The following is a 26578-nucleotide window of genomic DNA, read 5'->3' as shown; positions in this document are numbered from 1 at the left end:
TGGTCCTACTGCTAGAATGGCAACTTGTTTAACGTTACGAAAATCCATGTAGATACCAGTTTACCCAACTAGTTAAGTTTTTTTTTATTTTAAGTAGTGTAGCGACATAATTTTTTGTTGAATCGTAGCAAGAGTGAAAGGTGGGGTGGCCAATGAAAAGACAAATCGCAAGTCTTTTTTTCATTGTAAGAAAACAGAATAGAATGACTCATTAATTATCTAAAGGATATCTCAAGCAAACAAACGAAAATCCAGCTAGATTCATTGTAAAAGTTTTATCAGAAAGTGAGCAGTTAACAACTACGTAAAGTTTCGGTTAAGTCTATTTTGAAATGTAAAAACAGCGGAAAAAAGCAGTAAAGCAGTCATGCAAAGAAACCCGCGCCTGGGGATGTTCTACCTGTTTCGGCTTCACCTGTCGAGCTGGTGGCAGATTTGCGTGCGCAACATCACGTGCCACGTCTACAGGTGAACCGACCAATGGCAGAGGAAAATAGACACAGGTCACACAATAGCTGGTTGGATAGTAGAAGCATTCAGTTTGCTAGGGATAGGGAAGTTAGTGACACGGACCTTTCCTCTTTGGCTGGGGCATGGCCAAACATTTGGTGGTGGTTTATGTTGTAACGGCAGGTCAGCATGGAGACGGCTTGGGATGTGATGAACAAGAGATCGTTATGATCACCTGGCTGGTGGTGGATATTACTAATAACAAGGTGAGCCGATTCACGAGCTCTTTCGGATCTTCCTCTACCTTAACAGCTGTTGTTTCAGATAAGAAAATTGTAATCTGTTTGATAGAGTTGGCGCCATAATTAAAACTTATGTCCCGATTTGTTTTTTTGATTTTGATGGCAAACAATTTTTATTTAACAATCAAAAGTTTTTATATCCGATTCGTTTTTGCTATACGGAACATTCCATATGGCGATCTAATTTTTTATGAATGCATACAGAGTCCATTAGTTCTCGGGATTAAAGAGAGTTACGAATTATCCTAACATACGGTTTTGTAATAGTAACTGAGTGTAAGAACTGGGATCTATAAGAAACATCCTCAGGCTAAAAACCTGAAGATGCCTTCGTTTATAACAATTTTCACGAACAAATATATTATCTTTTTACATCTGTATGATTTATATAGATTCTGTCTGGATACCTGTATATGATTACCTACTAATCATACACAGGTATCTTAAAACATGTTTTAAATGCAGTAATAAAACTCCAAGTCGTATTAGGCCTAGTATAATACTTGAACATGCCTGTTTAAGCTTATAGATCTGTTAATAATCAAAAAATTATTAATATTTTTCAAACATATGCTTGTTATTTCAACAATAATATAAAAAATAGACCGTAGAATAACAAATAAAATCATATTTAAATAATTCTGTTTGTAAAATTTAGTTAAAATCCACGTGGATTTAGTAAACAAGGAAACCATTAGATTTTATTATTGAGCTTCACATTTCCTTTAGTATTCAATGGACAATTTTTTCCTATAAAAATACTTTAGTTCTCATATTTAAATGATAATAAAAAATAAACATAAAGAGAGCAATATCACCATCACACGATATGATAAAAATAGCTTCTATAAAAAAACTTTGTAAGGTAGACTGGTTCCAACTGAACCTGTTAAAATAATAGCAGATATCAGTTAATTATTCTTATAATTTTTTGACTGAACACATTCAAAATGACAGTGCAAGAGTTATCTGTAAACAACACATTCCAATCGGAAATTTTTTGACAAAACTCATTTCCGAGAGTAAAAAATACCCCGATATTAAAGTTTGTTGATTACATTTTACACTAATATATTCGATTAAAGTATAATTCGATACAGGAGTATGGCCGTTGTATCCGGCTTTTTATGTTTATGAATCGAGTTTCCATTGCTTTAACTCAAAATCTAGTTTTTTTTCTCTTACTTTTTCTGGTTTCAGGTGGTGGCTATCCAACAAAATGTGGTCAAACCTAGATGTTACGATATCAACGATAACCTTCTATCTGATACCTGCAGAAATGAAATAGGTCTCGAGGATGAGGTCATCAAAAATGGACAGCCTTTAGAACAGGTGTTAGAACAGGTAAAAGTGCTTCGCAAATATACATTACTTGGTTTTTGCATTATAAAATTAAGTTAAAATTCTCTGACGACACTAACAACGACAGAATAAAATTAATTAATCTCATTAATTTTTAATCTAAAATATGTTTTTAAGTCAAATCTTATTTAATAATTAAAATTTTTTGCTCGAGCTAAGATGGCTCATCTCCTTAAATATTGTCAATCATTTTTAAAGGTTCACGAAGATAGTTTTGTTTTATTCTACCGAAGAAATATTACATTTTGCAAGTGCAATTAAATAGTTTAGGATTAATATGTTTTTATTAATTGGTCTATCTTGCAAAAAATAGAAAAAAATAAAATAAAAGTAGGTCGTCAGTCAAACATGAATCACCGTTCAGCTCAAATAAAATCTAATTTTGCCAGAAAATAGACTCGAATTATGTCACATGGTTGCATTTAATGCAATACATATACAAGAATTGAATGGTGTAGCATTCAATAAGTAGTAAAATATGCCGAAATTTCGCTATTGAATGTCACTTTAAAAATCTCTTAAGATCTAAGTTTACTATGTATTAACCAGATCATACACGTCAAAGATGCGATCTTATCTGAGGTCAACCGAACATTATTCAATGGGAACTCCTCTTAACAGATCTTTACACCGGTAATTAGTACAGAAACATTAGTGAGAAACATTTGATTATTTTTTATTTCGCTTTTTTTGTTACAGTTCGACCAATTCGTGCGAACAAAGTTGGACAACAGCTTAGGAAGGACATTCCACTTAATCACGGACGGTCAGTTACACCTGAGGCAAGTTATTCATCCTGAGGCCTGTCAGAAGAACTTTCTGCTCCCAGACTACTATACTTCGTTTTTCGATCTCAGAAAAGAATTTCGGAAGTTTTACGGAACCAACGATGTTCATTCTATACAGGATATGCTGAACTGTATCCTTTTTTTTGCATAAAGCGCGACGAATATGATATAACGGTGAGAGTAGAGCATTATTAACTTGGCAACATCCTCTCTTTGCATAGCCAGCATTGTATAGAAACATAATGTTTCGACTATAATGTGAATAGGCTTATTCCTGTCGACCCGAACTCGGCCTCTGAATGAACGCATTTTGCAATTCATTGATATTCGAAGCTTCGCTAGAGAACAAATACAGCTGTTGAAAGATAAGCTGCAAAAATTACTTATCGTGGAAGATATTTTCTATTTTGTAAAACTGTTAATAATCATATTCATATGTAAGAAGATAATTATCAATATTTTGAAATTAAGAGTGAAATGAATAGCATTTAATAAGGGCAATGCTTATCATATGTAATGAGATCGAATTTTACTTTATTACAAAGGAGACTGTCCTCTTTAATTCTCGTCCTTTTATAGATGATCTGGACTTGGTAATTTTTTTCTCTCTGTAATGTACGCCAGATCGATTGTATTTATTTGGTTAATAACTAACAGGAAAAGTCCTGAATTAATGTCTTAGGTTGGAAGCATATTCTTAAATCTGGCGTATTTTATTTTATTTTTCCAAAATAGATACTATTTTAGAATCAAGACTGTATTTTATGCTCATGATAATAGTTAGATTCGAGCGAAAACGAAAAACAGAATAAAGAAAGCATGACGAGCGTGCCTTTTATAGCCAGTTTGGCCATTTCAGTTCTTTTCACTACACGTCCTGATCGTGCTTCGTTGGATTTTTTCATCATTACAAATCTATTCTGAGATCTTTTTTTCTAACCACGAATAATTGGCATTTAAACGCTTCAGGAAATAAATGTTAATCTGAGAAATCACAATATTATGTCACAGGCCTCTGTTTTGTTTAGAGAAGAGGTTGTTGACTCGTTTTACGCTTCACTGTCCTCAGTTGCTGAGCAACAAGAGACAGATTACAGGCTAAAGTCAGACAATAATGAAGTTCAAGGTTGATGGCAAAGAGGACACACTCTCCCTAAACTTACTGGACCATACACGTGATGCATCCGGTGCATTTTAAGAGTATCTTCAGTCATCCAACTGAAGATCTCTTTAATTGTATGCGTATGAAAATTTTATAGTTTTGATCATTCTTCTGTCGTTATATAACATTATAACATGAAATATTTCAGAAGTTCAGACCGAATCACATGCATACATGCATTTCTTAAACTTCCCAAATTTCTTTTCGATTGAAAAATAATTAATAACATCTTAAAAATCAGCCATGAGTAGTTAGTTACATTAAAAACTCTTTATACAACGTATTGCTTCGTTCTATTGAAATTTGTGGTCAAAATTAATCAAGCAAATCGATGTTTCTTTCTTCGATTTAAATGTGAAAGCATTACGGCATTCTGAAGGCTTTTAACTCAAGCATATAACAAAAATATATTTTCCTCAATTATTTCTAGTTCTTAATTTAGATAGCGATGAGGCAACAGACTTTTCTATGCGTCAGGTACAGGACATGGTCAAGATCATTTTTCGTCTTATTAGTGAAGGTGAGTACTTAACATCTCTTAATCACAATATTGTGTATAATGTTTCTTAATTACGACGAGTATCAAATAATTTCCTTAAGCTAAAAATTAACTTGGAATGGTTCCGAGCCTGGAACTGGTTTAGTTCAATCACGAGAAGTTTGCCTTGATTCTAAAAATTTTAATAAAGTTGTTTTTGTACAGGTTATCGAATTAAAAAAATATATATTCGTTTCGTTAGTAATTGCTATTCTAGTAAGTTTTCAACTAGATTTTTCATTAGTTCAAACGAACATTCCTTAGATCGAACTGATGAAAACGAAAATGATGTTTTAATAGATTAAATTCGGTTATCCCCCTGTCTTTGTTTCATTAACAAAGCTGGAATGTAAATAATTATTCGTTAAAGTCGGTGTTGAAAGAATAGGAAATTAATAAATACTTTATTTTTGATGAAAAGAAGAGGGAAAGAGAATGGAGAAAAAGATCTGAAAAGGAGAGAACGGGCAACAACCCTAGACAGGGCGGTGTACCGGTGCAACTATGTGGCCCCGAGGGCCACAACACATCACTGGCCACACTGTGTACAAACCTGTTTGACACAATTTTCTGTCACGTGACATATTAAAACAGTAGTTTGAGAGAACAAGTTTTTGGCTGGTTCGTCTACTTGCTCGGACATCTCGTCATTGGTTGTCGGTCATTCACCAGTAGTTCGCTGGCTTTCCGCCAGAGGGAAAGATTTACAGGCAGATTTTAAAAAGATGATGCAAGAATGCTGCCGACCGACGCCGAGTCGATTCTGGTGGTAAAACAGGTGATTCATTACGCCCTGGGGCTTGCATGGACACAACACTTCTAATTGCGACTTAAAAAGTGTTTGTCTCTTCCGCCTTCGCCGCCCTTGTCTTGTGGCATTTCTGAAAATTTTATTCTAATTAATAATTTAAACCATTACGTCGCTTGAGAGTAATTACCATATTCTTTGCTTGTGATTAGCGGGCGTAACTCGCTTCCAATCTTCTAAAAATATTTTCTGTGAAGAGCGGTACTCGCTGTCATTCTGTCACAGACTATCTTTCCGGATACGTCGGGCAATAACCCTATTAAGTTGTTCTCTGCACAGTTGGAGCATTTGATGATCACGTACGATAGGGTTTCAGCGAGGTGTGAAAGATGACATCTTTTTCAAAGCTTTTTAAGAGGAATTTAACTCTTTTAAATCGTATAACTTTTGAAAGCAACAAAAATAATTAGTAGTGCAATTAGTTATTTGGGTCACGATTCTTAAAACTTGCAAAATCGCAGCGTTTAAGAAAATTATCATCTCTTTAAAGGGTAAACAACTGATTATCCAATACATGACGAGTCAATAATGATCAGTAATTGCTGAGAAACTTTCATTCTTAGAAAGAACGTGATCGATTACGTCACAGTATACATCTATTCTCATTCCTATGCATTCCTTTTATTTTCAGGACATCAGTTTGAAGAACCAGAAACGATTAGTCTGGTTTTAGAACCAGGAATATGGTAAGTTTCGATTGTAAATTGTATCTTGATTTTTTTTATAGCTGCTTGCATATAGACATACACTCGACTTTTGGGTTAAGATCCGTGCTACACTCTCGCAGATTAATTGAGATAATCAACATTATTACTTGATCTAGAGGGGAATTACTTATTATATTCTAGAAAGAAAGGGACGAGGAACTTCATGACAAAATCTCCTACAATTATTCTATCTTATTTTAACTAGAAAAAATAAAACTAAAACATTAATAAGTGGAAAAAATAAAGGAAGCTTAGACTAGCGATACATAAATAACAAAACAGTGTAAAAAAATATAAGTAGTGGCACTTCCGGCTTATTAACAATTGATATTTAAATGAAAGAGATGAGAAAATTATGATGATAATGCGTGACTATTAAACAGAAAGATAACTTTTAAAAAGTTAAAGCAGGAAAATGTTGTTGTCGACCTGTAAGAGTCAGTTAAAATTTGCCAATAAGAAGAAGAAGGGAAACAAACAAAAAACTATTCTTGTAAATTACACTTTCCTTATTTCACTCGGAATAATAATCTATTTAAATCCGAATAAGAAATTTCACGTGTACTGTATTTCTCATACGAAATGTCTGAAATGTAATTTAGTTCTTCAACGGAATAAATAATAAATTAAAAACTTACTATAAATATACCGAATAATACGTGCATTTAACAAGATAATTTAATTGATAATTTCCGTAATTTATATAATTAGATTATTTCTTTCCCATTTCTATCTTTCGAAATAAATTCGGGAATTACTTATTTCTGCGGTAATGATAACATCCAATGACGTCACTGGGTTTCAATTTAGGACTTTCTTAATATTTTCTCTTTCATCTCCGAGATGGCGCTGTTTCGAATACCCGCCCACTTAACAATTCCATCGGTATATTACATGCATATTTATATATTGCTATGTTATTGTCATATATTGCGTAAATTCCTTATTTTAAAATACATTTCGCAAATTTCCAGTTCGAAGAACGAAGTGGTAGATAGTAATACGGTAGTTCGAGCTAGAGGACTCCCATGGCAGTCGTCCGATCAGGATATCGCCAAATTTTTCCGAGGATTGAATATTGTCAGGTATTAAAATTAAGTTTTTATTTTTAAGTATTCTTCTTACCTATTCCAAAGTTCCTCACACCGAGCAGAAAAAGATTAGCACTGTGCAAATAATTAATAATTAGTATACGGTATGATCAACATATGCTCCCATGGAGACTAATCTGAAGAAAATGACTAATCAGATTACGATACCGTTTTGAGCCACGATAAAACTTAACACTCATTCGTCGAAATTATATGCGAGAAAACACGTGATCCGCTTTTATTATATACTAGTAATCATTTACCTGGGTTCAGGGTCCGACAGGGGGTGGTTACCGACGTTGGTGTGGTGGACTTGGCACTCGTCGAAGGTGTCTTCTAATGTCTAAGGCACATGTTTCTCGCAGGGGTGGTGTGGCTTTATGTCTCAGTCCCCAGGGCAGGAGGAACGGAGAAGCCCTGGTTCGTTTCGTCAATCAGGAACATCGAGACATGGCCCTCAAGCGTCACAAACACCATATTGGTCAACGCTATATCGAAGTATACCGTGCTACTGGAGAAGATTTCGTCAATGTGGCAGGAGGTGAGTCTCGAAAATAATCTTATTAAATTTAATAAATCGCTTATACTTATTCGCTAGTTTTTCTTATCAGCTTAATCGCCTTGTGTCAACATCTGATAATATACATTTGCAAAAAAAAAAAAAAAGTAAAAATAGCACCTATACATTTCACATCCTTCTAGATATTTGTATCGATTTCATCCAATTGTATTTCACGAAATTACAAATAGATTGTAGAGAATTTTCTTTACTGACGAGTAATTTTAATATTTGGCTAAATATTTTATTTTTCCTTTTTGTGATTACAATTAGTCTATATCCGCTGTGTTAGCTATATAAAAACAAATCACGTTTAGTTGAAAATGTTGCAATATTAAACATGTAAATATGAGCTTGTTTTGCTAATTTTAAAATTATGAAAAGGTTGTTATGTAATATTAAACATTTATCGTTGCATTTTATAAAGGTAGCAACCACGAAGCTCAAACGTTTCTTTCGAGAGGGGGTCAAGTTATCGTTCGGATGAGGGGTTTACCTTATGATTGTACCCCGCAGCAGGTGGTAAGTTGGAAGGTTTTACTTCCGCTTTATTGTTTTATTTTAGTTCTCTTACGATCTTTCCATGTTATAGATTGAATTTTTCGCTACTGGAGATATTGTTTGTCAGGTGATGGATTCGGAAGAAGGAGTGTTATTCGTTCGAAAACCAGACGGTCGGGCTACTGGAGATGCTTTTGTTCTATTCGAGACAGAGGAGATGGCTGGAAAAAGCATTACAGAAGCATCGACAAGTAATAGGATCGCGTTACATTGAGTTGTTTAGAAGTACTACAGCTGAAGTTCAACAGGTAAATATTTATCGCATAATTGGAGAGTTTTCAAAATAATGGTTCCGACTAAATATAGTAGCTATTTGATACATTGTCGGAAAAATGTCGGATTTATTAATAATACAAATAGAGAATCAATTTTCTAGCTATCCAGCAAATTAATTATCTTGCTGACTAACCCAACAGGTAATAAATTATTTCTTAATCAGGATTTCAGGTCCTTTTAACGTAAGATTATTTATTTTACATTAGATGTTTAATACGACTTTTAATCAATTATATTCAGGAATGTTAAAGAGAAATTATCGGTTCATTGTTTCTGTGTTTTATCTATAAGAGAAACAGATTATATTACTTATCAGTATGGAAAACTTATCTACGCCTAAGAACAAAACTATGCTAAAAACCAACAAATTTTAATAACAAGTTTCCAGTTACTAATAAAATTTAATGAGTACATAATAAATATATATAAATACTGTATAAATGATTAATCATACTGATTAAAGCTAACTTATATTAAAATGTAAATATATTTTAACTTTATACAGTTATTTGAGATTAAAAATTGTAATATAAATTATGTTTTTCTTGTGCAATTGTTATTATTTCAAAATATTTTATATTCATACTTTTATCAAGAACTTTTCAAAATTTATGACAGCTGGTTTAAAAATATTATATATATTATGAAAATTAAACATATAAAAATAATATGTAGAATTAAATTTATACAAGCGTTAACAAACTGACTCTCATATTAATTTAATTCTTAGTTCACATAGCCTAGTTAGTTTAAAGCATAAAATTTTATCATAAAATAACGTGGAACAGAGAAATAAATAATTGTTTATCATGGTTTAATGTTATACTAATTGATGGACTGTTTCAAATTTCAGACTGTTTTATCCAAGGTGACAAATTTATTTGTTTATTGTTTATGACAGATTGAAATGTATTTATTAACTAGTATATGAGATAGGGGGAAAAGGTGAAATTAATGGATTCATCCTATTGACACACCAGATTAAACAAGTGGAGGTACAGTACCTCCATTTTTATCTCTCACAATGCATAATGTAAATACGTTTTTTTCTACGAAGTGAACAAACGATACGCTTTATATGGATAAATTGTATTTATTTTATAAATTAACTATAAAGGAATCTCTCCAAACTATACAAAAATGAGTTTAATAACGTAAATTTCGAACAAAAAAGTTTGATAAATAATAGTTTAAGATTTTCTTGGCGAATAGCGAATTAATGGACTAGCAGCTGCTTGACCATTTTAATTGACCTTTAAGTCGGACTGTAGTCCAGGTTTGGTGATAACACCGACCTTTGCCACCTTCAGGCAAATTTTCGTCTAGACATTGGAGCAACGATGCGTGGACAGAGGCTGTTAACAACATTTTTATATATGATTTACACAAAAATGAAATTTCTTCCCAGGAGAGCGAATAATTAACTTTGTGAAAAAATCCCACGGTGGGAATTGGTAATTATTTATTTAAAGTTCGTTGTTATTCAAATTTTTAAACGTTTTATTTTGCTCGAGTGTCACTGGAAAGGGTCAGCTTGGCTGCTGGAACGTAGACAAACAGGTATTGGACCCAGTTCAACCTGTTCGCGTCCGTTGTCTTGACGTAGTTGTGAGACGACCTCTAGCGAATATTTCACTTGTTTCAACCCTCACGGGAAGCAAAATTGATTCTAAAGTAATTAAATTTACGTTTTTAACTAAAAATATAGTCGATGTCCGTGAAAAGGAATTCGCGTGTTATTTATTTATTTATTCTAATTTATAAGAATTTATGATAAAAATAAAATAAATTTAAATTATTTTAAGTTTATAATTCTGCTTACTAAAATATTAATTTCCTGTAGAATTTTCAAACTTTTCTTTACTGTGTGGAATTTCCAGCTGTTGAGATAAATTTACTTTTCCTAAAACTTTTAGATATATCAGAAACGATAAATACCTTAAATTTAATAATGGCCTCTAAATTATTTGTATTATTATTCGTTGATTTTTTTTATTTTTATATAAGCAATATAAGTTTCAAATTAACGATACAGTATAACATTTTAATCAAATGTTAGGTTTAATTTGTAGAATCTTTTATTCAGTCACCACCCCCGTTTTAAAAATAGATTTCCTTTTTCTACTAAACTGGTGTTCTCTATTGTGCTATTGTTATTTAAATTTGCAGCTATTCTATGATTTTCGAATAATGTAGGCGTTGTGATTATAGAGAAATATTTACAGAATCATATAAAATTAATATTTATAATAGTTTGTTGTTATTTTGTGTGCTTATCAAATAGTAATTAACTTTCTACTACTTGAAAATTGTATAAATTTTTTTAAAACGAATAAATCAACAGTTGGTATTTCTACATTCTTATTATAATCCAAACATTAAAAATTCATTAATTTATCTTGTTGCTTTTACATGAAAAAACTCACATGTTTCTCTGTGAAATAATTTTTTCAATTCAATATTAACCCAAAATCTTATTCACTTTTATAATCTACTTCTCATTTCTTTAGGAATTCTTCGAAGCATCACAGCTGCTCTACAAATCTTTCAGATACGTCTCTTTTCTTTAATTTCTTTTCCGCTTCTGAACTTTTCTATGCAGCATAACAAACTGTTTAAACATTTTTAAAATGTTAATTTTAATCCATTCAGGTATTAAATAGAAGTTTAGATCCTCAGAGCTACGATCAGCCTCAACCATTAATTGCCAATCTTCCTCAAGTCCCTTTATTGCCTCAACAGTTGCTTCCTTCTGGATCTCGAAGGGATTGCATTCGATTAAGAGGCCTTCCTTATGAAGCTCAAGTTGAACATATTCTAGAATTTTTAGGAGAATATGCTAAAAATATTGTCTTCCAAGGTGTTCACATGGTGTACAATGCCCAAGTAAGTGTTTTTACGGTTGTTAGAACGTCAAATTTTCAGGTTATTTTAATGAGAACATTATTAGGGTCAGCCTTCGGGTGAAGCTTTTATTCAAATGGACTCAGAACATTCTGCATATATCGCTGCGCAACAGCGACATCATCGATATATGGTGTTCGGAAAGAAACAGCGATATATCGAAGTATTTCAGTGTTCCGTTGACGATATGAATCTGGTATTAACAGGAGGCATACCTGTACAAAGACCTTTATTTGCATCAGGTAAATGCAATAAATTTATATTACTTGAAAAAGTACAAATATTAAATATAGATATAATAAAAATTGCAGTGGAGTTATTAATTTATATTTTTGTTTACAGGTGGTCTATTAACGTCTACGAGTGGAGCTGTACTTCCGTCTGCGTATGGAACTTATCCTTATGTCCAATCGGCTCAGGTGCTTCCGACTTTAGCACCACTTACGCCACGTGTACCAACTTATTATACACCGATCTTCTACTGGCCATATCCCAGTCCTCCAGTATCGCCTACAACTTATTATCCGCACACTGGTCCGACCATGGTAATTCTACGCGGTCTACCATACACTGCTACTGTGGTGGATGTTCTCAACTTTTTCCAGGGTATTGCTGAGGTTAGGGGGCTTCTGTCGCTGGTTATGGCTACTAATAAGTTAACTATAACGTTTAGTTGCATGAAATATCTCGCTTCAAAAATTGGTGACTCTATAGATGGTTAACTTATTAACTAATTTGTCTAATCTTGTATTATGTTTAAATTTTAGAATATAATATTAATTAAGTAGTTTTGCAAACGTGTAGCGTATAAGATGGCTTTAGTTATTAAGGATTTCACTATGCTTGCTCTGGGTTTACTGTTCTTTAGATCTGAAATTTCATTAGTAATATTTTTAGTAAAGAATATAAAGAAATAAACAATATTAAACTATTATAAAATTTAAATTAAACAAATAATTGCTTTACAATTTAAATTTTATAATAATAATAATAATAATATATTAACCGAATGATAATGAAATAAGTGATTTGGTTGATAGTAACCAAATCATAAATACATTTAGAAAGAATCAGTTTTAATTTGAATTAAAAGTAGGCTTTTATGGATTGTTTGTCCACAGATAAATATGAAAAACTATTATCCTTATCTGGGATTAAGTTTTAGTCATATGTCATGTCTATAGAACTATGAAATTCCTTTGGTTCTTAATTCATTCTGTTAATATAAGGATTACAGTTAAGTAAAAAGTTAAAGCCACTTTAAATTTTGTAGAAATTGAAACTTATCGTAGATAATGCAACATTGATTCTGTTATAAAGATATCTTAAGTTTAAGTTGGAGATAAGTAATCTTTACTATAAAAAATATTAGAATTTATTTTTCAAAAATCTCGTTTATTTATGGTATAAAATAATTCATAAAATCGTAAACTATTTTTAATGTATTAGAATTAAAATAAATAATCGAGTATTTTAAAGTATATTCCACCAATTTCATGACTAGAGAATGAAAAATTTGTCAAATGTGTCATTTGAACTACATATAAATACATATATGGAAGCAGTAGTGTAATCCGCAGGCCCGTGGCTCCTTACATTCGTAAATAAATACATAAAGAAAAACTCAAATAAGTACAGGAAAAATATTTTAATGTGTCAAACACATTTATATATGTGTATATACAATACATAAGAGTTTACTCTTCATACAAAGTGCTAGTGGCTACGTTCACAATGATCCAGGGGCGAATGTAGGCTTGCACGATCGAACTGAACTCCCCTAATATCAATTCAAGTTACTCTACTGATTGGAAATCCGTAATTAGTCGAAGGATTTCACATTAATTTTTAAAAAGAGGGAATATAAAACTTTATATCAAAGTACGCAGAAGAAAGAATAATCCAAATGGGTACAAATTACCATTTACTAATTTGTTTATTTTTTCATTGTAAAGTCGAATAGGTTTGAAACAAAAACTTTCGCTCTTGTTTTCTAAAATATTCGAATTAATCAGTTTCGAACAAACATTAGGTGTTTTAAATTAATATTCTCTGTGATTTTAATAAATAAATAGCTTCTGCGTTTGGTTGTGACATTGGTTGCCAGACTGAAACCTTCAACCTTTGTACTTAAATTGAAATCAAGATAAGTTTGTGTGGAAAGAGAAATTTTCTAAAGAAAATTAATTCTGAAAATAAGGCTGAAACAATAAATTGCATTTAGAATAAATACAATTTTACAGGTCTATACATCAACTCGGAAGATTTTTAACGCGAGAGGGCATTGTTATTTTTTTTTAATATATAAAAATTTATATACGTTAATATATGGGTTTGACATTTTCGACTTTTTGTCGTTCTAGTTACCGTATTTTTTAATCCTCGTTAATATTTACGAACGATAGCCGTATTATTTGAAATCGGGTCAACTTGTCTACTGAATGTCTCGCCTTGTATCATTTCAAATTTTATATTGGGTCTATTCGATTGGTTGAGATAGTGCACATTTTTACGTCAACTTGACGTCATTACGTCAGTTTTACAATGAGTAATTCTAATAAATGACGTCAAATTTACTTAAAAATGTGCAATGCCCCAACCAATCGAACCAAGACCTATTATCTCGATTACATATTCGATTCGATGCCATCTGGTGTCTTAATTATTATTTTTTATTCCATAATAAATTTTGCATATTCATTTTTCAGCTGTCACCGGAATGCATTCAGTTGCAGAGGAACGGCGACGGTCGACCTAATGGAGAAGCTTTGGTGACATTCCCCAGCAGGGCCGACGCAGAACGTGCAATCCAGGAAAAGAATCGTCATAACATGGGAAATCGCTACATAGAATTATTTATGGCATAACTCGACCAATAGGATTCTTCCTGCCAAGACACGTGACGGCCAAGTCCGCCAAAAATTCGCCATGACAGGCTCTTTGTAAGATTTTTAATTATTTTTTTTTGTTAAGTGTCGATATTTAAAAAAAGAAAAATGTTTATCGTTTGCTTATTTTCTAGCCTTTATCCATAATTTATTTATATAATGCTTGCCACCAAGACTATATGTCTGGTGTGAAAAATTTTTAAGTGCATTCAAAGTGCCTTACAATGTACAATATATACATATATATACACTAAATATTTTTGTATGTGTTTGTATTAAATCATCGCCGACTGTATGTCCGTCCATGTAGTAGTGCCTTAGAGACGCGTTCTCAAATTCTGCGCAGATTCCGTCGAGTATTTGTGTTCGATTTATAGAGCTCATGTAAAAAGATACAAAAAAATCTATATTGAACAGTTTGAGAAAGTAGAATGGCTTGCTACAATGCCATGTGTGGATATTTTTGTTGATTAAAGTCTGCCAAAGATATGTAGGTGTACCAGCATGATTCGTCTCGTGTGTTCAAAAAAAAACAAACAAAAAAAATATTAGCATTAGTCAGTTATGTAAAGTTAACGCATGCTCGGCGTATATAATTACTATATTATTATATTAATTTTATTAATATTTTATTAATATTATTGTTACTATTTTATGATATTCTTAAATACATTTAGAACCCATATACAAAGCCAGGCATAACTGGTTCCATAATCCTATATTTTTGAAACGTGTATATTTAGCATAATTACTAATAAAACATCAATGATCTGCACTTTTTAAAATATTAAGTCGCTTTTTTCCCGATATCCCTAGTCTTGTTTAAGTGAGTTGCTCTCACAAAAAAATATTGTTAGTGTAGAGCTAGCGCAATTGCTGTCTATATATGGCCCAGTCGAACCCTAAGAAGTGGGATGATAAATTTTAATGTTAGGTCCATTTGTGTGGCTGAGAAATTCCATTTCTTCAACTGGCTCCCATATATTTTTACAGCAGCATTTACGTTCTCTCTACTCGTTAGATATTGCATTGATGCAAAATTGTGTATCTTTTCTGATAAAAAAAAAATTGTTATTGTTCCGTATCGTATATGTTTTATACGTCAAAAAATGTACATGTTCGTTATTAATTTTGAGATATTCCAATGTCAATATTTGTGATCCAATCAAAATACGTTGGAAAATTTCGGAGTGTGACGGCCAAGCGCAGAACATCTCTTTTGAGAGGATGCAATACTTTCTGTGGCTTGTTAAATCGGCCTATGCAATATGATGTGTATATTTTTAATATTTTTATGTCTGCTTGATTTACTTGATTGAGAAATAAAATTTTCATTGTATTGCAAACATTTGCGTTTTATTTTTATTTACTTTTTTGTTGGGTGGAACTAAATCACTTGAGTTAGAATTTAATTTAATAATTCTTCTTTCAATTACTTTAAAATCCTTGAAATTTAATCCAGATATGTGAAGTGAAAATGAAAATAACTGCCGTTTCTTAGCTAAATGGTGGACTTTTGCGCCTTAATTTACTTCTGTGTGAAGGGCTAAGTCCAGATCGGAGTCGCCATCTAGCAGAGATTTGAATCAATCGAGAATAGAGAAATTAATGTTGTAGTGTATTTATGTAGACAATTTGATAAATTAACTTTGAAAATTAAAACGTTTTTTTCTTTCTCTGATTTAATCACATTGAAAATGATACCCCGAGACTTTGTTGTAGACTTCAAGGCCATTTTAGAATTTTGTTTTGGGGATAAGACCTTCAAAAACCAAATCCCTATAAATATGAAACCGTGTTTACATATCGGAATGTTATTGACTAGTCTAAATTCTTTTAGTAGAAGCTATAAACTACCTACATATATTTGACCGATTAAAAATAATTTTGCATTAGTAGAAAACAAAACAGGTTAATTATGTTAAGACAATTACAACAGCTAAACGTATAACGAAACGTGAATAAAATTCTAATGGCTAAATATTATTATTATTATTATTACTTAGCACCATGTGTATTGAACTAGGCTCAATAAACAAAATAGATAAATAAAATTTCCATTTTAAAAGTATACTATCGATGTTATTGATCAAACCTCTGAACAATGGTCACTGACAGAAACGTAAAAAAAAAAACGGTCGTTGTTTCGAGATTATTTTGTATGCATTTGAAAAACGTTCCTGAAAAAATGGCCGCCGTTTACAGGTAGCATTATTGGAGGTTCGACTGTGTTAATTTCTTTAGCATAACATAATAACTTTAACGTACTAAAAATAAAAATAATATAAATAATTTAAAGTACGACGTTAATGTTCTCTTTGTTAATTACAAATGTATTGCATTAATAAAATTTAATTTAATAACTTTAATCAAAACTTTTAAATTAATAAAGCATTTCCATATACTACGATCTATTACGAAACATTATATTCTGAAATTGCATCATATACTTTTTTTACAATAAGACATAGTCATGATTTATACATTGCATAACTAATGGCTATAAATGTAGACATTATTTTATTATTTTGGAGTTTCCATACTAATTATACTTATACATATTGATTTGCAGAACAGATTATAAAGAAAATTTTCTTGACATTTTTAACAGCTATAATTTATAAATTCTAGTAATTTTTAATGGCATTGCCTAATCAGTTTTTTGCATTTTTCATTGGCGAACAGGGAAAGATTGACATAGAAATGCAAGTGTATGTATGACCTAGATTTAAATTTTGGAAAAAATGACTGATTTAAAATAAAGTATTTACTCAAATGAAATGAATGTAAGCATAGGAAATAATAATTTTTTGAATATATAATTTATTTTATTTTATTTAATTATTAAAAATAAATTCAATCAATTATTTTAAACAAAATTCTGAAGGCTTAACACAAATTTTAATATTATTTCATTCAATATATACAGTCAATTTTTAATTACTTGGTAGATAATAAAGGAATATATCCAGAATTATTTTCTATAATTGCATACTTATTACACAATATTTGATATTTTCAAATATAAATCTATTATAAATTAAAGAAATTAAGTACTTATTCTTATACTTAAGTGCTTATTAAGTACTTTTCCTAAAAGGAATAATTTGAATACATTTTTTTTAAATTAAAAAAAAACTTTTATTGGTCATGCTTTTCGAGATTGGAATGGAGGATGATGGAGGTGGCTCACTACCTTTATATCATTACAATGAATTTACACACACACATATTTTAAAATCTACATTTATTTACGTTTATCGGATTTCGTAGTGGGGAAGATGGTGGGAAGATGTCACCTCGTAAAACATCATTAAAATGCATTGTCATTGGACTAGGTATGTCCTCTAAGTTTCAGCCTTCTATCTTAATTAGAAGTGGATAAAATTTGAGTTTCAAGATTTGAAGGCATGATACAAAGTAAGTTGAATAAAAGCGTTTAAAATAAACAAAAATTCTTTATCTCTGTCTACATATTTGTATGGCTTTATCAGTGAATTTATTAGTGTAAGAGCTTTAAATTTTCAGGATTAGCTTGAAAATAGCGGAACGTCTAATATATGTTGATACAAATTCTGGACTTATGAAGAGGAATGAATACTATAAATACCTTACCAAGTTTATATGAGGCGTAAAAAATATACCACTTTATAAAAAATAAAATCACCCTGTTTTCTTTTTGTCTATATTTGAATGCCTATTGAGTTGTTTTGAATTAAAATACTGATTTTTATATAATTTAAATTTAACCAGATTATATTTTAAAATTCCTTTGTATAGTATATAACGATTTTCTATTTTTGATATAGATTATCATTACATAGAATACTAATGTGAATTTAATTTATTTTATAGTGTTGGATGTCGGGCATCAAACAATAACACTGAAGTAGTAGTCAAATGGGTAGCACTAATCACAAAATTCTCATAGGATAACATATATGGGCAGCACTAATCACAAAAACTCCCATTCTCATAGGATAACATGTATGAGTAGCACTAATCACAAAAAATTCCCATATGAGAATTTTGTGATTAGAGTGGGACATACATTATATCAAATGGGAATTTACTTGACAAGGTAAGTCTAAAAATTATTTAGGTTAAAATAAATTAATATTGACCAACTTACTTGACAAAAATAATCTGAAAAATTATTTACTCGACATAAATATAATTTACTTGATAATTTGTGAAATAATTTACTTAGTATACAAATGATTTAAAATAATGGGAATTTAAATTTTTGTGATCGAAATAATTATTTACTTGACAAGGTAAGTCTAAAAATTATAACACACTTAAATTAATATCGACTGACAAAATAATCTGAAAAATTATTTACTCGAAAATTTTGTGATTAGAATGTGTCATACATTATATCGAATGGGAATTTAAAGGTAAGTCTAAAAATTATTTACTCGACGATTTTGTGATTAGAATGTGTCATACATGTTATCCTATGAGAATTTTTGTGATTAGAGTGTGTCATACATTATATCGAATGGGAATGTGATTAGAATGTGTCATAGTCAAATGGGTAGCACTAATCACAAAATTCTCATAGGATAACATGTATGACACATTCTAATCACAAATTCCCATTCGATATAATGTATGACACATTCTAATCACAAAATTTTCGAGTAAATAATTTTTCAGATTATTTTGTCAGTCGATATTAATTTAAGTGTGTTATAATTTTTAGACTTATCTTGTCAAGTAAATAATTATTTCGATCACAAAAATTTAAATTCCCATTATTTTATATCATTTGTATACTAAGTAAATTATTTCACAAATTATCAAGTAAATTATATTTATGTCGAGTAAATAATTTTTCAGATTATTTTTGTCAAGTAAGTTGGTCAATATTAATTTATTTTAACCTAAATAATTTTTAGACTTACCTTGTCAAGTAAATTCCCATTTGATATAATGTATGTCCCACTCTAATCACAAAATTCTCATATGGGAATTTTTTGTGATTAGTGCTACTCATACATGTTATCCTATGAGAATGGGAGTTTTTGTGATTAGTGCTGCCCATACATGTTATCCTATGAGAATTTTGTGATTAGTGCTACCCATTTGACTACTACTCACTGATAATTTAATTTATCGTCTCTCGTTAGTCTTATACTGTATATCATTTTGGTGGATATGAACAAAATATGAGCATTATACTCATTTAATAAAATTGTGTATCATATATCATTAATTATTTATATGATGAAACAAAATGGATCTGTTTAATTTTCTTCTAAAATTCTATAGAAATGAAAGAAAACGTCATTTGTTATATTCTTGTTAGATTAGTTTAATTATTTACATAATTAAACTAATCTAAATTTGATTAATAATTTATTTTAAAAAAACATTAGAATTGCATTGAAAATCTTTCATTAAGAGCACTCAGGTCCTTAATGAGGACCCCCACGATGGCACTCAGGACCGTCCAGAGAGGGAGCTGGGAACAGAAGAAAACTTAGGGTCCCTTAACGATTCTCCACTTGTTTTAGTAAAAATAACTTAATGTTATTTTTACTAAAACAAAAATATCTTTAAGAATGTTTTTTTTTATTAATAAGCAAACATTCTACGTATTTTATTTGTTCAAAAAAAAAAAAAAAAAAAACTGCAAAGGAGCCCCTCTACCCCATACAAGCTCTCGACTATCCTGTTCCTACTTATTTCTATGATTTTCATCAAGAGATGTTGGAAAAAATATTCTATATTTATTTCAGATTAGACTGTAAAGTAATAGAAACAAATCTGTATAAGTTTATTATCAGTGCTTTAAATATTTTTTGTTTAAAATAATTGAAATAATTTTCGAATTTTCAATTCATATAAATATTTTTATTTAAAAAACAATATCATTTTGTTAATTTATATATATGTAGATTCAATATGCCGTTACAAAATTCTCAACCTGTTGCTAAAGATAAATAGAAATAATAAGATCCGTACTAACTTGTAAATTATAAATTATGTATATTTTATGTTATTCAATCTGTATTTGTTATATTATGTTTGTTATACAGTATATTGTTGTATTTTTACAGATAAAATTTAAAAAATGAGTGTAACTGCTATCATATTTGTAAGATGACTTTCAACAGGCCTGTCCCAAACACCCAATTTTCCCTACCGAAGAGTAGGGCAAATTGGGTGTTTGGGACCCGAGCCTAAGCGTTAAGCTTTATAGTTTGCATAAATAATACTAATATTTTAACAACTTATAATGTGTTAATAGCATTTCATCATCTAATATGCTTTATAATGAAAAAAAAATGTTTTTCTTGATAAGTAATACATTAAAACTGGCGATTTCCCATTATTACTATGCAAATAATGGGAAATCGCCAGTTAATATTCTCAAGCACTTATTCTTTTATGACTTTTATTTCACTTATATATAATATGGGTACATTGGTTGAGTTACTCCAAGCCCCCATCATCCTTATTAGCGAAGGACGGATTTTTACTGTGGTAAATTACAAACATATAATAATTTATAAATATTTTTATTTAAATAGATTAATTGCAATTAAAACAAAAATTTAAATTTTAAAAATTAGTTTTAAATATAAAATTTAATATTTTTTAATTTGGATTAGAAATAGTTAATCCTTAAAAAAATATTAATTCTTTTTTATTCTATGGGCACTAAGAGGGCCTTTTACTCATACTCATCGTAGGTTTAACCAGGCCCACAATAAGGGACTGGGCTCGTCGTAGCCGGATCAGACTGCTCATGAAAAATTTCTGAGGAGTTACTCAGCCGAATTCGTTCCTGGGTCCCCCGAAGAGGTAGGTTGACATCTTAACCGCCTCAGACATCCGGCTGTCTAAAAAAAAAGCTATTATGATAACGAATACTATTCGAAACTTGATGTTTTGGTCAATAACGCCATTTTCATTTTCTATTGAGTGTTTGTGTGTACGTTTTCTACTGAATGTTTGCCAATTTTTATTTACAAGGCAACGTATCGTTCTTTAGGCCGATTAATTTCGACCATAGACAGAAAAACAAGTATTGCTGTAATCGCGTGCCCTATTTCTGATATCTATTTCATGTCACTTTTATTTCATTACGAATTTTTGCCCTTCGGACATTTTAGTAGAAAAGCTGTGGCTTTACTGTCCCGCATTTACATTCCCGGGAAGAATTTATTTTAAGGAAATTACTGCGATTATATGGAAAAATTTTATATTAAACTTCGACGAAAATAATTCGAAACACAAAACTAATTTTTCAATAAACTCGAACGTGATATCTAATATTTCTATTTACTTGAGTGATTTTATTTTATATTTCGAAAAATGTATAAAAAAAACTTCTTTCGTTATAAACAAATAACTTATGCATGAGATTGCCTCAGTTTTGCATATTAGAGACAGCAGACGTTTGGCAGACTCCACCTGTGTCTCATCCATGTGGAATCTGCCAACGTAGATGAGGGCTAAGAACAAATGCTAAATTACGAAACATTAAAACATCCGCCATTTTTTATGACTGGTGTCAAGTATTATTCCATTTTACATCTATGAAATTGTGTCCAACCAACTATCTATCGTATCTATTATTACATTATGTATATGTCTAGATTGTATATAGTCCGATCTTGTCCACATTCACAAAATACAATTTCCTGTAATTAACTTTCAATTTTATTTAATTATGCTAAAACATTTTATAGAGTTTAGCTTTAACTTTTGATGTATTACAGTTTTCTTTTAATTTAAATATTTCTAGTCTTTTAACAATTTATTAAATTTTAGGAATTATAATATAAATACTTTTATGGAATTAACTTTTTATCAAAACATTGACATGAGAAGAGCTAGAGCCCATTCTTTGGAAGGACACGAGATTAAAATAGGAGTGGGTGACATTGTGATCACTGTTTCTAGTAGCTTTTCGATAAAAGTCATTCTAAGAAGTAAGAACTATCAGTAATTACAACTAATTATTTATTATGCATATATCTATAAATCCAAGCTCAAAATTCAATAATTTTCCCTGCCAACGTTGTGGGAATGTCCCATGCTCTCTAATCCAAACATTGTAGAAATATAACATTAATTATTTAAATAAGTCTACTGATGTCTGAATGTTTTCCGAAAGTATATTATTAATATACATAAAATATACCACAATCGAGTAAACAACGTTTACAAATACCATTTGATATCATGTATATATAAGTTTATAAATAAAAATATTGTCATTACATTAATGAAGTGGATCTTAAACTGTTTACATAGGCCTGTACCACTGAAAAGTTTGATCAAATTTTTATGATTTTTCACCATAATAAAATTTATGAAATTATAGATATTACTTTATTCAGTTATTTTATAACTTAGTTATTTGTGTCAAAGTATTCAAAGAGTCTGAGTGTATATTGAAGTATCTACATGAAGTTGCTATATACCTATATTTTCGCCTTCTTTAATTCATTTTTTAAACACTATTGTGATACAGCGATTGGACTTTTTACAATTTAAAATATTACATCTTAAATTTTAAAACTTTTCAATGCCACGCAGTATACAAAAAAGAAAAAAATACATATATAGAGAGAATATCAATAACCTTATGAAAACAATTCTCTTATCGCCATGAGTTTATTATATGGATATCAGCACATAAATAATCATCTTCAATTTTACTTATTATAAATGGATTTGGCTCAATGGGAATAGTATACGCAGTTACAAGGTATATATATATATATTCATTAGGAATCCAAATTCAGTCGATCTGTGCTCTTAGGGGATTTTGATGACTTTTTAATGCATTGTACAGCAGGATGGATCAGACCACTGTTCTCTACGATGACCTAATCTATTCAAATCTTTTTGTGAGTAAAATTGAGACCAACTAGACAGTCCAGCTCTTAATCCACGCAAGACTGGAAGTTCACAAACAAACACATATAAGCTATATATATAACTATATAGCCCATTATATGTTGGTTTATGAGTAACAGATTCAATTTAATTCCTCCACAAACCAATTATCATATCGAAGTTTACAGCTTAATATATATATATGATTTTTAAAAGATTTAAATATTTGAAATGCATTATGTTCAGAAATTCTATAATAAGATTATTTAAAAAAGCACGAATAGGATTTGGGAATTAGGATTTGGGATTAATTCTATTAATACAATTTTTGAGCCATTTTTGACTTCCTCCTCCCTATTGTGTACAACGATGTATTTTTGGCAAACTCCTTCCTTTTAATTACGTGTACAATATTTCATGGGCTTCCCCTGATATTGAAAAAAATGACTTTAAGGTCTGTAAATATTTTCTAACTGATAGTTTATTCAAACGACTATTAAGTATAAGAACAAATTCGTATGCCACTAAAAAGTCCACGGAGATGATGCCTTGACTTCCTTCCCATCATTGTACACCATGTTCCCATCGTGTACAATGATGTACTTTTCTCAACCCCCTCTCTCTCTTAGACTGAAAATGACTCAACTATATCAAGCACGATATATAAATTTCGACTTGTGTAGATCATATGATTGTAGGAGTTGATCTGCTTATATATTTATTATTGTTTAAACATTTATTATATTAAATATTCTGGTAATATTTTTTATTTTATTTTAAAAAGTGTTCATTTATTATGAAAGGAACAGACAATTGCATTTTCAAATTTTGCATATATATAACTGGGGCATAATATGCAACATGTGTAAGTATACATATATAAACGCTTCATTATATTTGTTCAATGTATATTATTTCTAGAAATAACTAAAATAATTCAGTTAGGGCCTTCCATAACGTATGGGGCTTATGCTCCTTCTGTCATTTTGTTTTTTGAACAAATGAAGTATGTAGAATGTTTCTTTATTCATAAAAAGCAATCTTAAAGATTTTATTTTTGTTGATTAAAATAACGTTAATTTATAGGGGTAGGGTACTAAGTTTTCTTCTAGCTCGAGGATAAATCCGTAGATCTTTTCGACGGCCCCGAATTCAGTCAAAACCAGTTTATCTACATTTTAAAATCATTATGTAATTTATATATCATAATGTACTGTACATAGTTACTGTATATTACAACTGAGTACTGGTCAATTACACCTAAGTAAAATTTATATATAACTTTAAATTTTTAACCCTTAATCTAATGAATTTTTGGTGAAATTTAATTAAAAAAAATGGAATTTAAATTTAAATATTCATTTTCAATGTAAATAATGATTAAAATAATTATTGCAATTAAATACGATTACTCATAAAATTAAAACAGGAATTAATGTTTCAAAATTTTTACTGGTTACATTCTAAAAAAAAATATCAAAAATTTCGTTATTCAGCATTTATCATTCTACAGCAAAAATAGCAAAACATAGTTCACATAGACATTATAGAGAAATAAATATATATAATTTAATACAACTATCGATTTAAGCATTTTATTTTAATCCAAAAACATGAAAATATTGTATTGAAACAGTAAATATTATTTTAAAAAGTCTTATTATGCATTAAAGGATTCTTCGATTCCGATGGATCCTTCGTAATTTTTAGAGCTGCACTTGGACCTGCTGTCGCCTGAAGTTATAACATATAACAGGATCTTTACCTCCACCAAATTATGATAAATGTAAAAATGTGAGTCGCTAAGTCATAGACTCGATATCCAGAGTCGAGCGGTTAAGATCGCATTTTCAGACGGTTTGAAAAGTCTCAGGAATTTTTGGAGGTTGTCCCTTCCATCCCTCCCATCCGACAGCCCATTGTGGATTATGGGTGAACCTATAGTTAAATACAGGGCGGTAAGAGTTAAAAAAAGTTATAAACTTAATGCGAGTTCCTAAGTTTCAACTTGTTTAGCTTAAGTGCAAATTTGGCCTTGATGATCTTTTAAAGTAGCATAGATCGGATTCCAAATTTATATCAACTCTATTGAGGGCTTCATTCACAACACATAAAAATGAGGCCAATTATATAAGATGCTATACCGGTCGAAAATTCTATAAATTCCAATCTTTAAGAAAAAGAAATGGGTTATAATTTTAAATGCTTTTTCTCCTCTTTTAAATGATTATCATTTAGGCCTATAATTCTGGAAAAAGTTAAATATTTTTACTCCAGTTATAGATATCATTCGGAAATCTGCTTCTCTATAAAATATGGTTAATCTAATAAAGATATAAATTACCAGATATGCCGGCCGATAAAATTCAATTAGATCAAATAAAGTTAATTATTAAACTATAACTAAATGTAGTGTTGAATTACTTTTAAGAGAATTTTTCTACACCTTTTTAAAAGTCTTTTTGCTCTATGGGCACTTACTTAGTGGACCATACTCAGGCTCACAATGGGCACAGCCAGGGCCGTCGAAAGTTTGGTATGGAGTCCAGGAATAGAGTGGGCGTCATTTGTCTTTTTTTTTTTTTTTTTTTTTTTTTTTGTACAAATGAAATACGTAGAGAATGTTTCTTTATTAATAAAATGCACTTAATAGGTCTTATTTGTTGTTAGCAAAAATAACATTAATTTATAGGAATAGGACTCACTAAGAGCCAACTAAGTTTTCTTTGGATCCGAGGAAAACTCCCCAGCTTTCCCTTCTCGGTGGTCCTTGGGGCGACCGGGTGGTGAGAGGGATCGACATATGTGAACCCATGATGATCAATTAAATATATTCAATGTATAAAATTGAAGAATAATGTAAATTTTTCTTCAATTAATGATATATATATATAATTAGATTTGAATATAAAATGGTTTTATTGAATCTGAGTTTTTTCAAATGACATTGCACATATTACAATCATTTAAAAAAATACATTTTTATTGCCAAATTAAAAAAAAAGTATTGCTAAGATATAATGTGCGTCATAAAAACCGGAAAAAATTTAAAAAATTTTAAATTATTTTCGTAGAATTTTAATTGTTTTGTTATTGAAGTTTGTTTTTATCAGGATCCTTGTTTAATTAAATAATTTTTTTTCCTAAATCAAACAGCAAACTTCCGATAAGAGCATCAACTGTTGACCATGCCTAGGGCTCCAGTTGGGTTAAGACAGTCTGCATTATTCATCTGTGATTAAATAAATTTGCATCACAAATTTTTTCCTCAAGTTTTTTGTTATAATAGATACAGCCTATAAATGAAGATTTAAACCTAT

General features: G+C 30.3%; 1 protein-coding gene across 1 annotated transcript; it reads left to right on the top strand.

Annotated features, from left to right (window-relative positions):
* Nucleotides 1-518: 518 nt before the first annotated feature.
* Nucleotides 519-15742, top strand: LOC136988208 (RNA-binding protein fusilli-like). Its single transcript, XM_067286045.1, is given in 14 exon segments — nt 519-716; nt 1953-2096; nt 2814-3033; nt 4495-4584; nt 6042-6096; nt 7092-7202; nt 7574-7749; nt 8195-8289; nt 8360-8491; nt 8493-8576; nt 11257-11490; nt 11555-11750; nt 11851-12125; nt 14217-15742. Coding segments are annotated over 14 exon segments (2094 nt in total). The 5' UTR covers nt 519-593; the 3' UTR covers nt 14376-15742.
* The last annotated feature ends 10836 nt before the right edge of the window (nt 15743-26578 follow it).

The sequence above is a fragment of the Centruroides vittatus genome, unplaced genomic scaffold, assembly GCF_030686945.1.
Source record: "Centruroides vittatus isolate TY-2023 unplaced genomic scaffold, ASM3068694v2 scaffold_324, whole genome shotgun sequence".
NCBI classification, from domain to species: domain Eukaryota; kingdom Metazoa; phylum Arthropoda; class Arachnida; order Scorpiones; family Buthidae; genus Centruroides; species Centruroides vittatus.
The sequence above is the reverse complement of the archived record's forward strand: the minus strand, read 5'-3'. Positions and strand labels throughout refer to the sequence as shown.